The sequence below is a fragment of the Apium graveolens genome, chromosome 5 (genome assembly GCF_009905375.1).
Source record: "Apium graveolens cultivar Ventura chromosome 5, ASM990537v1, whole genome shotgun sequence".
In the NCBI taxonomy this organism is placed as follows: Eukaryota; Viridiplantae; Streptophyta; class Magnoliopsida; order Apiales; family Apiaceae; genus Apium; species Apium graveolens.
This window is the reverse complement of record NC_133651.1, coordinates 305,323,823-305,337,607: the sequence shown is the minus strand read 5'-3', so window position 1 is coordinate 305,337,607 and position 13,785 is coordinate 305,323,823. Positions and strand designations below refer to the sequence as shown.

Below are 13,785 nucleotides of genomic sequence, written 5' to 3'. Positions count from 1 at the left end.
GCCAACTATAATCAAGTTGCCAAGGGAGAAGAATGGAGGAGAGCTATGAGACTTGCAATAGATGCAGTGGAGAGAAATGGCACCTGAGAGCTAACTGCTTTGCCGCCTGGTCGAAAAGCAATCGATTTAAAATGGATTTATAAAATCAAAAGGGATGCTAGTGGTGAAATAATTAAACACAAGGCCAGAATTGTAGCAAAAGGGTATGTTCAGAAGCAAGGGTGGATTTTGAAGAGGTCTTTGCTCCAGTTACTCATATTGAAACTATACGGCTCTTACTTGCACTGGTTGCGAAAAATTATTGGGAGGTGCATCACCTCGATGTTAAAACTGATTTCTTGAACGGTGAAATTCAAGAGGAAGTGTATGTCACACAATCAGAAGGATTCATCAAGCGTGGAAAAGAGCACCTGGTGTACAGACTTTTTAAGGCCCTGTACGGACTTAAACAGGCACCACGGGCGTGGTACTCAAAGTTAAATAAAAGTTTGGAAGATATTGGTTTTATCAGATGCCCGTATGACCAGGCTGATGGGGATCTCTCCACAAATAAAGAAAGAAGAAGAAGAAAAGGGATAAGAGAAGAAGATGATATTTCAAAAGAACACGATCAATCCAGAAACGTGAACTTTGAATCTCAAATTGCTTAGATCAATCCAGAAACTAAGTAATTCGAATCTAACCTTCAAAACAATCCAGTAATTGAAGTTTAGAGGGAAGAAAAACTACTCATAGTTTATCTCAAAACAAAAGCTTTATATCATCCATTGTCTCTTTTAAAAGATTACATTAGAAGGGTATTTATAGGCTTAGACAATAACCCAAACCCAATAGGATTCCGAGAGAAATTCAATATCAGCTTGAATTAGCCAATATCTGAATCCTTCCAGGAAACAAATTTAAAAACCAAATCCGAATAGAAAAAAGACAAAAGACAAAAACCAAATCCAAATAGGAAAATAAAATCCTAAGTGCTTAAAACAAGAAAAAACCTTTCAAGTGAAAGGTAAAAACTTGCAAGCAAAATTCGAATTAATAATTATATAATAATCAGCTACTTGTCCAACTTCATGCATCGCTCCTTTATTCCTTGTTGTCCAAGTAAGCTGCATAACCCATGTTTGCATCCTCTCCAATTGAACATCACCACGAGCACACATAACCAAATCCAAATTAACATATTCAATCCTTGATCCTCATTACAGACTGTCTATACTAGAAAGGTTGGAGATGAGATTTCGATTGTGGGAGTTTATGTTGACGATTTGCGGGTCACAGGTACAAGTTCTCACACTGTCAAAGATTTTAAGGAACAAATGGCAGCAAAGTTTGACATGAGCGATTTGGGTAGACTGTCGTATTATCTGGGCATCAAGGTTGAGCAAGGAGAGGGATATATACAGCTAAAACAAACTGGTTATACAAAGAAAATTCTTCAGAAGGTTGGTATGATCGATTGCAATCCAACAAAGTGTCCAATGGATCCCAAGGAGGTTCTTCACAAAGATGAAGGAGGTATACCGGTGAATGCTACAGATTTTAAGAGCACTATTGGAGGACTACGATACCTTGTACACACACGACCAGTTTTGGCTTACTCGGTTGGAATAGTAAGCAGGGTCATGGAAAGGCCCACATTGATGCATCAAAACGCAGCTAAACGCATTCTCAGATATGTGAAAGGTACAATCGATTTCTGGTTGATTTACTCAAGGGACAGTAAAAACAACATTCTGACAGACTATTCGGATAGCAACCTGGCTGGAAACGTTGAGGATAGGAAAAGCACGGGAGGCATGGCCTTCTACTTGAATGAAAGCCTGATAACGTGGGTTTCTCAAAAACAGAGATGTGTTGCTCCTGTTGGTCCTGTGATGTTGTATATAGATAACAAATCTGCCATTGATTTGGCAAAGAATCCTGTATTTCATGGCAGAAGCAAGCACATAGACATCCGCTATCATTTCATACGAGAATGTGTAGAGAAGTGTGAAATTATTATCAAACACGTGTGCACTGATGAACAACGGGCAGACTCTCTCACAAAGGCTCTAACTACTGTCAAATTTGTCAAATTTGAAAGAATGAGAAAGTTGTTGGGAGTGAAAATTTGCATTCAGACAAATTTAGATTAAGGGGGAGTAATGTTGGAAATTTAATCCAAATTTGTTATTTATTTGTGTTGGTATTTTTGCACGTAATAATCCTCTGGTAGAAAAGGTCAGCAGCATCGTGGAGTTTATTTAGAAGCTGTTAGTTGATAACGTTTTGAATAAGAGTTGTATTAGGAGAGTAGGTGTGTGGTTCCTAGTTTTTAGGCTATCTTGTTTCGTTTCTGCTAGTATTATATCTGTACTTTGTTTTAGTTGCAATATTTTTTCCTCAAAAATTCTACACAGCATTCTATTTTGTCAAGTAAGATACTTTTATTTACAACACAGTATACCCATTCACTTTCGAGAAAGTTGCACAGTTAGAGGTCGAAAAAGTGCAGAAATTGAAAATGCAGATGCTATGGGATCCAAATACTGTTTTCGGCAGACCAGATGGGTCACATATGAGATTCTCTCAGCTTGATGGCAAGAGAGTCGTTCATATTTTTGAGAACATTTTTTACCCCGTACAAATGATCACCAGTTCCTAATGAAGTTGAAAGAAAAGTATCTTGAGTTGAGGGGTACAGATGGTGAGTTTGAAGTGATCCACATCTTGGAGGAAGGAGAGAAGGGTATGCTGCCAATGCAAGATTTGCCATGGTTGGTGTCACCTGCAAGCCAGTTGTTACCTGGCGGTTATGATATCTTCTGCGATGATGATGGCTTCTACAATCATCACTAACAATATATCCCGTGCTTGAGGAAACAGATTTCCCTTTTTATTTGGGAAGCATGAGGGAGGAGGCTTTATCTCAGTTAATAACTGAGCTTCGGTGGGACTATTGGAATTTTTACCCAAACAAGGGGCGGATTTACACTTTTCAAAAAAAATTGAGGCAACATAGTTGCAGGAATGTGGGGAGCGGATCCGGGGTTTGGAGCATTAATATTTAAAGATTAAGCTATTGTAGGCATTAGATATTATTAGTTGCAGGAAGTTCTATGAACTACAATATCTTTGGTTGTCAAGTTTACTGGTGATGTTTCACTATTCCTGTGTACTTGAGCATTTTTAGAACACTGCCAGAAAAAGAAATGTGTATCGACAAATATACACAGCCACTTCTAACATGCGATTGCTTGATAGTTTTATAAAAGAAGACATTAAAGAGAGTTCAAACATAACATTCTACCTGTAAAGAGTCCATAAATTGGAGGAGAAGAAGCCCCTCGGAACCATTTCCTTTACAAGTACAACGCGATCCTCAAGCCTGTTCCACTTCATAAAACCTTGAAGAATAACATTGTGTGTGACAGCATTTGGCAAACACACATTGTTCTCATACTTAACATTTTCTTTCTACAGTTGACAGAGCACATTAATCTTTGTAGTATATAACTTCAGGTTCCGGACCTGTAGAGGAAGAAGACATTTGAAGAAATCACTAACAATATCAAGAATCTCATCCTTGATGGTAGCGTTAACAAGGATAGCGTATAAAGTGATATCATAACAGAATTTACCGGTCTTCCATCCCATCCCTTGAAATTAAGATAATGCCACGGTGGTGGTCTGGCAATATTGCGCAGTCCCTCCAACAAAAAATGATATACACACCCAGCCTTGAGCCCTTGACTAGCATAGCATCTTTTAGAGGAATTCTTGAGCAACTTCACATTTACTGGTTTTACACAACCCAGTAACGAGTTGCAAGTGACAACATTCAGCAAAAAATTCTTTATCAATCATTTCTGTTAAGAGGCTCAACATGTCATCTATCTTAACATTCACGCAAAGAGCCAAAGACTATTAATAAGCGTGTTATTAACCACCAAGCTAGGATTACAACGCCCTCGTTCCATCAAGCTAACTTACCGATAGCCTTAAGAGCATCCCCTAATTTGAATAACCACTTAATAACCATCGGTTTACAAACTCATCTCATTATACAAACAAACACAAGAAAAATAATTCCATAACTTTCTAATGCAACTCAGCAATTGATTGAGAAGAACTGAAGTTGACAAGGTCTTTGAGTGGAGCATTTCACCAAACGAATCTGGTCTGCATACAGTTATGCTGAAACTTCAACATATTTACAGACCTAGCAACACCATTTTTGAGATTTAATACTTCAATTACAATTTTTGAATATTCTACAAAAACTTGTATTTCAAGATTTTTTTTTTCATGAAATTCAACCTATAATAGATCAAAAGGGCGTTATAATTTTTGCAATTTCAACATATAACTAAACTAAACCCAAAGATATTTTCCAAATATTTTAGTCCAATTGCTTTGTCCAATCAAATGGTTCCCATTCTTGATTGAAATTTCTAACTGCTACTCTCTGCGAGTCCACTGTTTCGTGCTTCCTGCGACTGTGCATGTCTTCTGCAGGCAACTTTAGCATTCCTCTCAAGACATTCAGACCAAAATTGCTCTTGAACTGTGTTTCATCATCAATGACATGCACAAATCCCTTGCTTAAACCAAATTCCACGTGAAAATAGGGAAAGTCTTTTGGGATCGAGGCACGCAACCCTCTAACACTTGTATCTATAAGCTTCTTTGCATTGTGTTGACTCCACTCGTCTTCAGCTTCATCAATTGCCTGCAAGTAAACTTATTAGATAATTGCCGAGGTAGTTATGCAACAGGCAGCAAAGAATTTTTCAAGAAAGAACTGCTAAATATAGGTATTTTATATGTAACCGGCCATCTAAATATCTGTGGAAGAATACTCCTGTAGATGTGAAAATCTACATGATAATTCACACAAGGGTCACACTGCATATAATACTTATTTTTACTTCATATGAGTTTAATACAGTTTTAGGCATACATTAAAGAAATACATACTCTTGGTAATCTTTATTTTGAACAAATTCCACAGTTTAGGCTTTTATTTGAAATAAAAGCCAAACCCACAAGAAGCACACTAATAACTCTACTTGTAAATAGACAAGAAGAAGCAGCAAGATTTGACTACATTAGAATCTACATAACTTAACAAGGGAGAATGAAACTTTGTACATGCAAAAACTCGCCAAGTGTTTTGTTTTCTTAAAAGCATATGTTTGTCAGTTTCAATTAAGATGCAACATATACTGGGCCTACAGGGAAACAAGGAGCCTAGCTTTCGTAAGTGATGCTGCACTAAATCTTGCATATTTCTTCGATTTTGATCTAAAATGCGTTAAATGGGTAATAAATATAGGAGGTCCTCAATTTAGTAAGAGCACCACCCAGACCATATAAGAAAGGTCCAGACAGCCTCACAAAACAAGTTAATACATATTTGTGAGTAACTAAACTCATTTCTGATTCAAGTAAGGCTCAGGTTTAGATTTTAGTCATTAGCAACTGTGAGTACATTACAAAGGACATTATGTCTATTATCTACATAGATTAAGAAACTCAACTAAAAAATGCCCGTCTGTTAGGTTTCAGCAATCACTTGTATAGTTTCTAAATACAACAGTGGCGCACATAATCGAAGTTCATGAAAGCATAGGCATGAACATACCTAAATTTAAACAAATCAACATAAAGGCATAGGCATTATGAAACAATAACATTTAAGCTAAAACTGGCAACTTCTAAACATGATATAGACCATTAAACATGACGACTATATCTGTTCAACAATTACAAAAGCTATAACTGGAAACTATTAAACATGATGACTCCATTTGTTGTTTCATACAGTTTCAAAGTTAACCATAATATAGACCTAATATTCTGAAGTTATGCCTCAGCACTCTGGCAGAACCTGCCAGGTTAGGATCAAAATACTAGATTTAGAGGATTATATTTAATTATTTGTTCTGTTATAAAATCACTACCTTTTTGAAGTATAAAGGAGCCTGTTTGGCAACAGCTTGTGGTAGAGGAATGCACTCAACCAAACAGTGTCGACGTTGCTGTGCCAACCCCATCACTGTTTCAATAAATACCACTTCCTTCTCTTGCTTCGCAAACATCATGATAAGACACTTCTTAAAGTTGCGTATTTCGTCCCACACATTGTTGTCAACATTTCGTGTGGAAGACTCGTGCTGCCAAAAATATAAACATGAACAATACTGTAAGCTCAACATAAAGTAAAAACAGAAACCAGTTTTGTCGTAAAATTATTTTTGTACGTATAAATATTATTAAATACATGACATCAGTTGCAATGCAGTAATGAGCTCACATTGTCTTGGAGCATTTCAAAACCCTTTTTTGACTCATGGTAAGGAATCAATGTAAATAATTTTAGACTGACATATCACTATTATGCTACACCATATATCACCAATTCAGGCCAAACGGAAAAAGATATTACATGGAAAATCTGAAAAGTTAAAGAATAATAACATCCCCAACTCATCAGATTTCATTTAGTGGGAGCCAATATAGGGAAGTAAAATGAATAGTTTAAGGTAGTTTCTTGTCTATGTCAACCAGGAGGAAGAAATGGGTCATGGAAGAAAGCCCTCTCTAATAACTTCTGCACTAATTTGTTCCTCAATCGATCTTTAAGTGAACTCAGCATAATTAATGCTTTCTCTGTCGGTCTAGCACCTAAGACGGAAAGCATAGCTCCTCACTGGTTACTATCAAACATCTGGATCTTTACTTGCATCAAAATTTAATTTCATTAATTGAGAGTCCGTATAGGTAAGTAAACTAGTGGGTTATGGAAGAAAGCTCTCTCCATCAACTAGTGCACTAAAATGATCCTTCATCCGTCTTTAAGTGAAAAATCTATCGCTTTATTAATTCAGAGAATATAGTGGGCATATGATGTTCCTAAAAGCTCAAACATATTGTGTGCATATGATTTCTCTAAAAGCTCAGCATTTTCATAGACAGTATTTTTTCCATGTGTAAGTTTATATTTTGGAATAAAGTGACCGACTTCTCATCTACTTCTTCAATCTTTGAATTCACTATAAGATGGGCAGGTTACAGTCAACTTCTTCTAGTCAAATACTTCCCCGCATGGATTCCTTACCGAATTCCTAGGGACTCTGTAGCAATAGATTAATACTTTATACTTCGTATGACAAGATACAATATCCATCATCACTAAAATTTACCCTAGTTTGAGCAGCTTCATTCTTCTAGGTCACTTGAAAAAGTTAAAAACAGTTGAAATAATTACGCACCTGCATAGGTAATATGCAGCAATGTCCTGGGACAATCGGCTGCCACTGTGGTAGCATAAGATACACAAAGTTGGCAATTGAGATAACAAGATGTCTTGGCCTCGTGGGGTTCTCAAAACAAAATTGGCACCGCTCATGTTGGGTTAAGATGCGCTGTGTGAAATTAGTATTTACTCCTGACCTACGATCATTGCCTCCTTTATTGTCCCTCTTTTTTCTTGGGCCCTCATCATAGTCATATTCATCATCGGCCTGTCCAGAGATACTAAACTTTTTGTTTTGCATTATTTTGGTAGCTAAATGCCTATCAGCATCTTCTTCATTCTTCTTTTGACGAACACTGCTGTCATGCATGATGTACCTACAAAAATAATGACATCAAAGATAAAGTATTATGAGGCCTACTGGGGAGGCTGATCTAAGTACAGTTAACTAAAAAGAGCAAGAGAAACTGATATAGTAAGAAAAAATGTGTATGCATGTCACATGTGTAAAGATAGCAAATGTAATATTTCACAAAATACATATTTTAAAATAAATAGAGGAATATTAGAAGATCCATATTTTTCCTGTTTATTTGTCCTTTTAGATATACAGGAGTACAGCATAGGCCTGCAACTAATGGCACAAGGCAAACACTAGAAGAAAGCAAAAACTAGCCAACACCAAGTGCAAAAGTACCTCCGTGTGTGTCCCTCTTCTTGCATTCTGCTTGCACTTTCTTGACCACTATTTTGAGCTTTCATTTTCTCTGCTTCTTTCTGCGACACCCAGGAAAAAATTAGTGATACTAAGAGCACAAGCATCATTTGCTTACACATTAACCAAGTGCAATACCATTACATTGAGCATTGGTAATTTCAGTGACTTTTTGTAAATTACATATGCAGCCTTGAAACCCCAGGAGTCCAGGACCCCAAACAAATATAATGAAATACGTTTCCAACCAAATAGTATGTAATAAGCAATACGGCATATACTAGATTTTAACAAGTGGTAAAGATGAGAGTAACCAAGTGGACAACGTACATGCAAAGTGCAAGTAGAGAGTAACTACTCACCAGAAGATTATCAGCCTCTTGATGTTTTCCCTTCATTCGAAGCTGCATTACTTTCGCAGCTACTTGATTTGCACTCATTTCAGGTTTCACTACAGAGTCACCAAGTTTGGGTGAATCTGTCTGAACAATGTCCGATTTTCTTTCTCGGTCACGCTTTGCTCCAGAATCAACAGAACGTTGACTACTTACTTCAGACATAAAGGTTCCATCATTCGAAAACTTATTAAGGCTTGCTAGAGTTGAAGATACAAGGCTTGCATCTTCAGTGGACATCCGATGACTTCTCCCCTTCCCCCATGATAAAGAATCATGTCGTCTAGGAATTCTCATGTTAGGTATAGGGGTGGATACCTCCTACACATTCAAATTTCAGTGAAACAATAATTAGGATAGTCAGGATAGATACCCAATTGTTTATGCTTGAAAAAAAATATCTCAGATTTATTTATATTAATAACTTAGATAATGATTTCACAGCTCAGTACATATCTATGCAGACATGCTATGTCAACATCAGCTTCACTTCTCATATTGTTATGCTATTCATAATTTCATATATCTTACTACTCAAAGCATCCATGCTTTCATTTCCCAATAAGTGTCAGATAATGATGACCTAATTACCTTCTCAGGAGCCCTATCAGTATTTTCTTCTGTGACTGTTTGTTTTTCTTCTACTGGTCCCCTCCTTCGATTGTGTATAGCTGTCAGATGGGCCCGTGATGGCGCAGCGGAACGGGAAGCCACAGATACAGCCAGTTGACCTAATGAACCCCATCGCTCTTCAACCACCTGCAAAAATTTAAAGCTTTCAATATAGCTTTTAACAAGTTGTAATGGCTTAAATACAAAGCTCAATAGACAAACCTCATCCAAATTGCGTCCATCACGAGCTGCTTGTTCTTTAGCACGTTTCAACGCTTTCAGTCTCCAACTTGCACCTCCGTCTCCTACAACAGAAGAAGAAAAAAGGTGATTTCCTCCAGCCTTTCCCTGATCTGTATCATCTGGATAACCACTGCCGTCATCCTTCAAATATGGATTCAGTTCTTTCGGATTTACTTTCTTCATCTGAAGGAAAAGAAAAAGTTTGACAAGCTTTAGTGTTTAATCTAAACATGTCAATAGCATCTTCTAGGATTTTTGTTAAATCATCTACAGAGGGACCTATTAAGGAAAACAAAACAAAAAAAAGCGCATACATTCTTGCAGTGTCCTGCAAGAACTAGTATAACAAAAACATATTTCATACTTCAATTTGATAAATCTGAACGTACAATGGCCAAAGATATAATTAGAAAAAAAAAGAGCTTGCAAAACTGAAACACGGGGGTGGCAAAAGGTAGAAAAAGGAGTAAATAGGAGAAAAAATCAGAGGAATTGGGTGCTTTTATCTAGAATTCTACATAGCTAAAATGCTTACAAAACTACAGTAGAGGAATAGTGTCCTAATTTGGGACTGAACCATCTTTTTTAGCAATAGAAAGGATGGGAAAACAAAACTGATATAAGTTTGTGAAGGTAAATTATTTTTCTTTAACTAATTATTTGAAAAAAGAAAGAGGAGATCTCGATTCCACCTCCATTCATTATACCAGTCAACTAAAACCCTAATCAGAACCTATTTAGCAACCACAGGAAATATATACCCAGTATACCACTCTGGAAGATAAACTAGTAGGTAACATAACATGGTACATCTATCTGCACTAGCACAGAGGACAAACATCAAGACATTATCATTTGAAAAGAGGTTTAATGGATGCATATAAAATGAATTACTCTAAAATCACGCACTCTAAGAGAAGTGGGGGAAAATCCATCTATATGCATCAACTTTCATAAGAAAAGTGTACAATTTTAGATTAGTTTTTAAAATGTGCACAAGAACTATATATCTAATCAGTTTTTATATATGTATATGTATATGTATATGCATCTCATACAAAACATACCTCATCAACTGGAGTTCTCTCTAGTAAATTGTCGGATACATTGTTGCACTTCTTTCCGGCATCATCTTTTGGCCTAAGCATCCAGTCAAGTCCCATATCCTTCCTCGCGCTTTCTTTATCAGATTTTCCAACGTCTCTACCTTCATCTTCCGAGGTGTCCTCGTACTTCTTTTTTCCCCTTCTCTTCTCCGTCTTTCTCTTGTTTAATTTCGAGTCACTTTGACTGTCACTATCACTCGAAGAAGAGAAATCATCATCTGAGCCATTCCAATTCATTTTCTTCTTCGACCTTTTTCTTATTATCCCTAAATCATCGTCTGAACTATCAGCACGAGACCTCTCCTTCTTCTTATGTTTCTTCCTACTCCTTTTACTCTCCTTCGCAGAATCATCCAACTTGTCCTCTCTAATCTAAATCACCAAAAGAAATAAAGAGACAAGAAATTAGATATTTCTTAGTCCAATAAATCTCCCAAAAGATAAACATCTAAGCAAAACCAAAAAACTATTCCTAGTAAAAAAACCTAAATCTTACTTGTTCAACTTCATCACGTGGTATAAACTTCAATCCTGATAACATATTTCTCTTACTTCTAGTCCTCAAGCAAAAACTGAATTACGCAGACCCAGCCGAATCCTTCAGATACAAAATAAGAAGTTAGGGAACTCCTAATTCAAACGATATTAATAATAATCAAACAGAACTACCACACAGGAATATGAAATGCCACAAAAAAGTATTAAATAAGAGTAAGTCAAACACGAGGTACAAGAATTTGCAGACAAAATATGAAACAAGGATTCAATTACGATAATGTAGAACCTGCGGAACTCCTACATAACACCAACAAATTATAATATCCATTACGGTCATAAACAAGTACTGAACATGGATTTCCATACTAACATTCAGCAATTACATGAAACTACGGTCTCCGTAAAATTACATGAAGTTCATAGAATCACGTAATCATACATACCAACTGAAAATTTCTATAAACCCTAAAAAATATTCTATAAAATACAATCAAACCAGCTGAAAATCCAACAATGCTACGCAATCAATGCCATAAAATTTTAATTCAAAATCCACACATAACAGTGCAATAATTACACAAAACATATTCAATTTTATCAAAACTAATTTAAAATGATTATGAAAAGTCAAATCAAACCCGAACACTAACTACAAAAACGATTAGAGGGTTTTAATCGAACCTTTTTACTGCGAAATTATGACTGTAATTGACCAAGGAGTGGATGAAATTGCTTCTAGTAGCTTCCAATTACCCAATCGCCGGCAAATAGACAAACAAATCGCTCTCCTGTTTTCTGAATTTGAAATCGGGTCATTTTTTATGAAAACGGGTCTAATCTATACTTTTGTATTGAAAAAATGACAAAAATACCTATTTTTTTAAATTTTGTGACAAGAATACCATTTTTTGGAATGTTTGGCCAAAAATACCTACCTAATACGCATTTTAGAAATGGGTAACATGTATAAAAAAAATTTTAAAAATTTTAAAAAAAAAAATAATTATGGATACGCATTCGTGAGATGCGTATCATGATTTTACATTTTTTTTTTGTTTTTTTTTGTTTTTTTTTAAATAATACTCATTTGTCAAATGCGTAATAGCCTTACCCATTTTTGAAATGCGTAGTAGAAATGTATTTTTGGTCATATCTGTATTCCTGTTACATTTTCTAAAAAAAAGGTATTTTTGGCCATCACCCTTTTGTATTTGTTTAATAATTCTGTTAACTTTAAATTATGATATTTTGATTTTTCCTTTGAATAAAATTGCATAAAGTTCTAATTTGAAAAAAAACAATTCTATTAAATTTGACGGGGTGTATTAGAATAGAAAGAACACCCAAAATATACTAATTTTAGATTACAAAATGTCGTTCTACGCAAAATTTTGTTCTAAATATCCACGTATGCATGTCTAATATGTATATTCAATATTTTCAAATTTTGTAAAAAATATGCATGTTCGTGTTCCCTCTTTAATTTAATATAATATGTATCATGAAGGTGCGTATGCACGTAAAAAAGAAAATAACATGTAAGTTCTTTAAAAATTTATTAATAATTTAGAATAGGTTTTTCACCTATTCAATTCGGATTTTATAAGATTTATTAGTTTTAAAATGATTGTTTCTGATTTTAGTTGATTTTAATTTAAAACTGATTTTTACTGCGTTGTTAAAATATCTCGTAGAGTTTTACTGATTTAAATCTATACTATCTACACTATACTATAATAATCGGAATGAGGTATAATTTGGTATGCTTTTTTTGGTTAGTTTGGTTATCCCCATTTATGACCGTCAAATCTTTTTAATCAAGTGACGATGACCGTTAGATTCAAATACTAAAAGAATGTACACTACTCAAGTTTACAGGTCTGAACCCCTCCAATAACAAATATTTATATTATTATTTATACACTACTAAAACTCTCAAGTTCAAACCCCACCAATAGTAAATATTTATATCTCTTCTATATATAATAGCACAACAAGGGGATAATATTTTGAGATTAAAAAGTCTCATTGAAAAGACTAAATTACCCTTGTTTTTAATATTTATATAAAAGTTGTGTTTTGTGGGAATCGAACTCGGGTTGCTTCAATCTTCTATACAACCTCGTACCACCACACTATATTGTCATATGTGTGTTTTATCATACACATAATATGTAAGTGTGCTGAACGAATATTTTATTTAGTCAATATTTAGATAATATGTAATATGTAAGTGTGCTAAAGGAATATTTAGATAAGTTCAAATTATAATTAGTCAATGAATTTTAGTTTATTTTGAATTTGAAATCAGAATTTGGCCCATTGTTCAAAAAATACTCGAAATTTGACTACATGACTAGCCGAAAAACATTGTCACATTCTACGTTTAGTAAATTTAAATTACAAGTTCGACGAGAATATCTTACCAATAATGTGAATTTTTTTGATATCTTATATTAATATAAATTAATGTGTTTGAGGTATTTATAGGATCAAGTCAGTTGATTATTTGTATTAAAATTACTAACTACACTGATAGCGCAATAGTGTTTTAGGACTTGTCCCAATTTTAAAAATATTTGAAATTTAATATGAGATCTCACGAGATTTGTTAAAACTACGATGATATATTAAATCGATTTATTTTTCATTTTTCACTTTAAAAAACTAGCATTCTAAAAAGAATTCTTTTAGATAAACAATATTTATTGATCAAGATAATATTGTACAAATATTTTGAATTATTCAAATAAAAGTTATATCTATAATATATTGTAGCATTCGATTCAATACATTTTATACTATTTAAAAAATATATATATTGTTCAATAATTTGAAGGAATTAACCAGTTCAACTAATATTTATAAATTTTATATGTTAGTTTTTAACTTTTTCTTTGTAAACATACCAACGACATTCTACAAATTAAGTTTATTTGTTTCATTTTAAATGTACATTGACTAGCCTGTTTATAT

At 34.5% G+C, this 13,785-nt stretch overlaps 1 protein-coding gene across 1 annotated transcript; it reads right to left on the bottom strand.

Moving 5' to 3' along the window:
• Window positions 1–3,901: 3,901 nt before the first annotated feature.
• Window positions 3,902–11,644, bottom strand: LOC141659307 (uncharacterized). Its single transcript, XM_074466110.1, has 10 exons — window positions 11,491–11,644; window positions 10,808–10,909; window positions 10,273–10,683; window positions 9,185–9,388; window positions 8,942–9,109; window positions 8,318–8,671; window positions 7,938–8,017; window positions 7,257–7,617; window positions 5,946–6,158; window positions 3,902–4,711 (listed from the first exon to the last, which is right to left on the bottom strand). The coding sequence occupies exons 2-10, from the start codon at window positions 10,850–10,852 to the stop codon at window positions 4,382–4,384; spliced, it is 2,166 nt and encodes a 721-aa protein (XP_074322211.1). The 5' UTR covers window positions 10,853–10,909; window positions 11,491–11,644; the 3' UTR covers window positions 3,902–4,381.
• Window positions 11,645–13,785: the final 2,141 nt, after the last annotated feature.

Excerpts from the sequence above, each read along its gene's own strand:
- LOC141659307 (XM_074466110.1), bottom strand. The coding sequence starts at position 10,852 with ATGTTATCAGGATTGAAGTTTATACCACGTGATGAAGTTGAACAA. Across the intron at positions 9,110-9,184 it reads ATGGACGCAATTTGGATGAG|GTGGTTGAAGAGCGATGGGG; the intron begins GTTTGTCTATTG and ends AAATTTTTGCAG. Across the intron at positions 7,618-7,937 it reads GAAGAGGGACACACACGGAG|GTACATCATGCATGACAGCA; the intron begins GTACTTTTGCAC and ends TTATTTTTGTAG.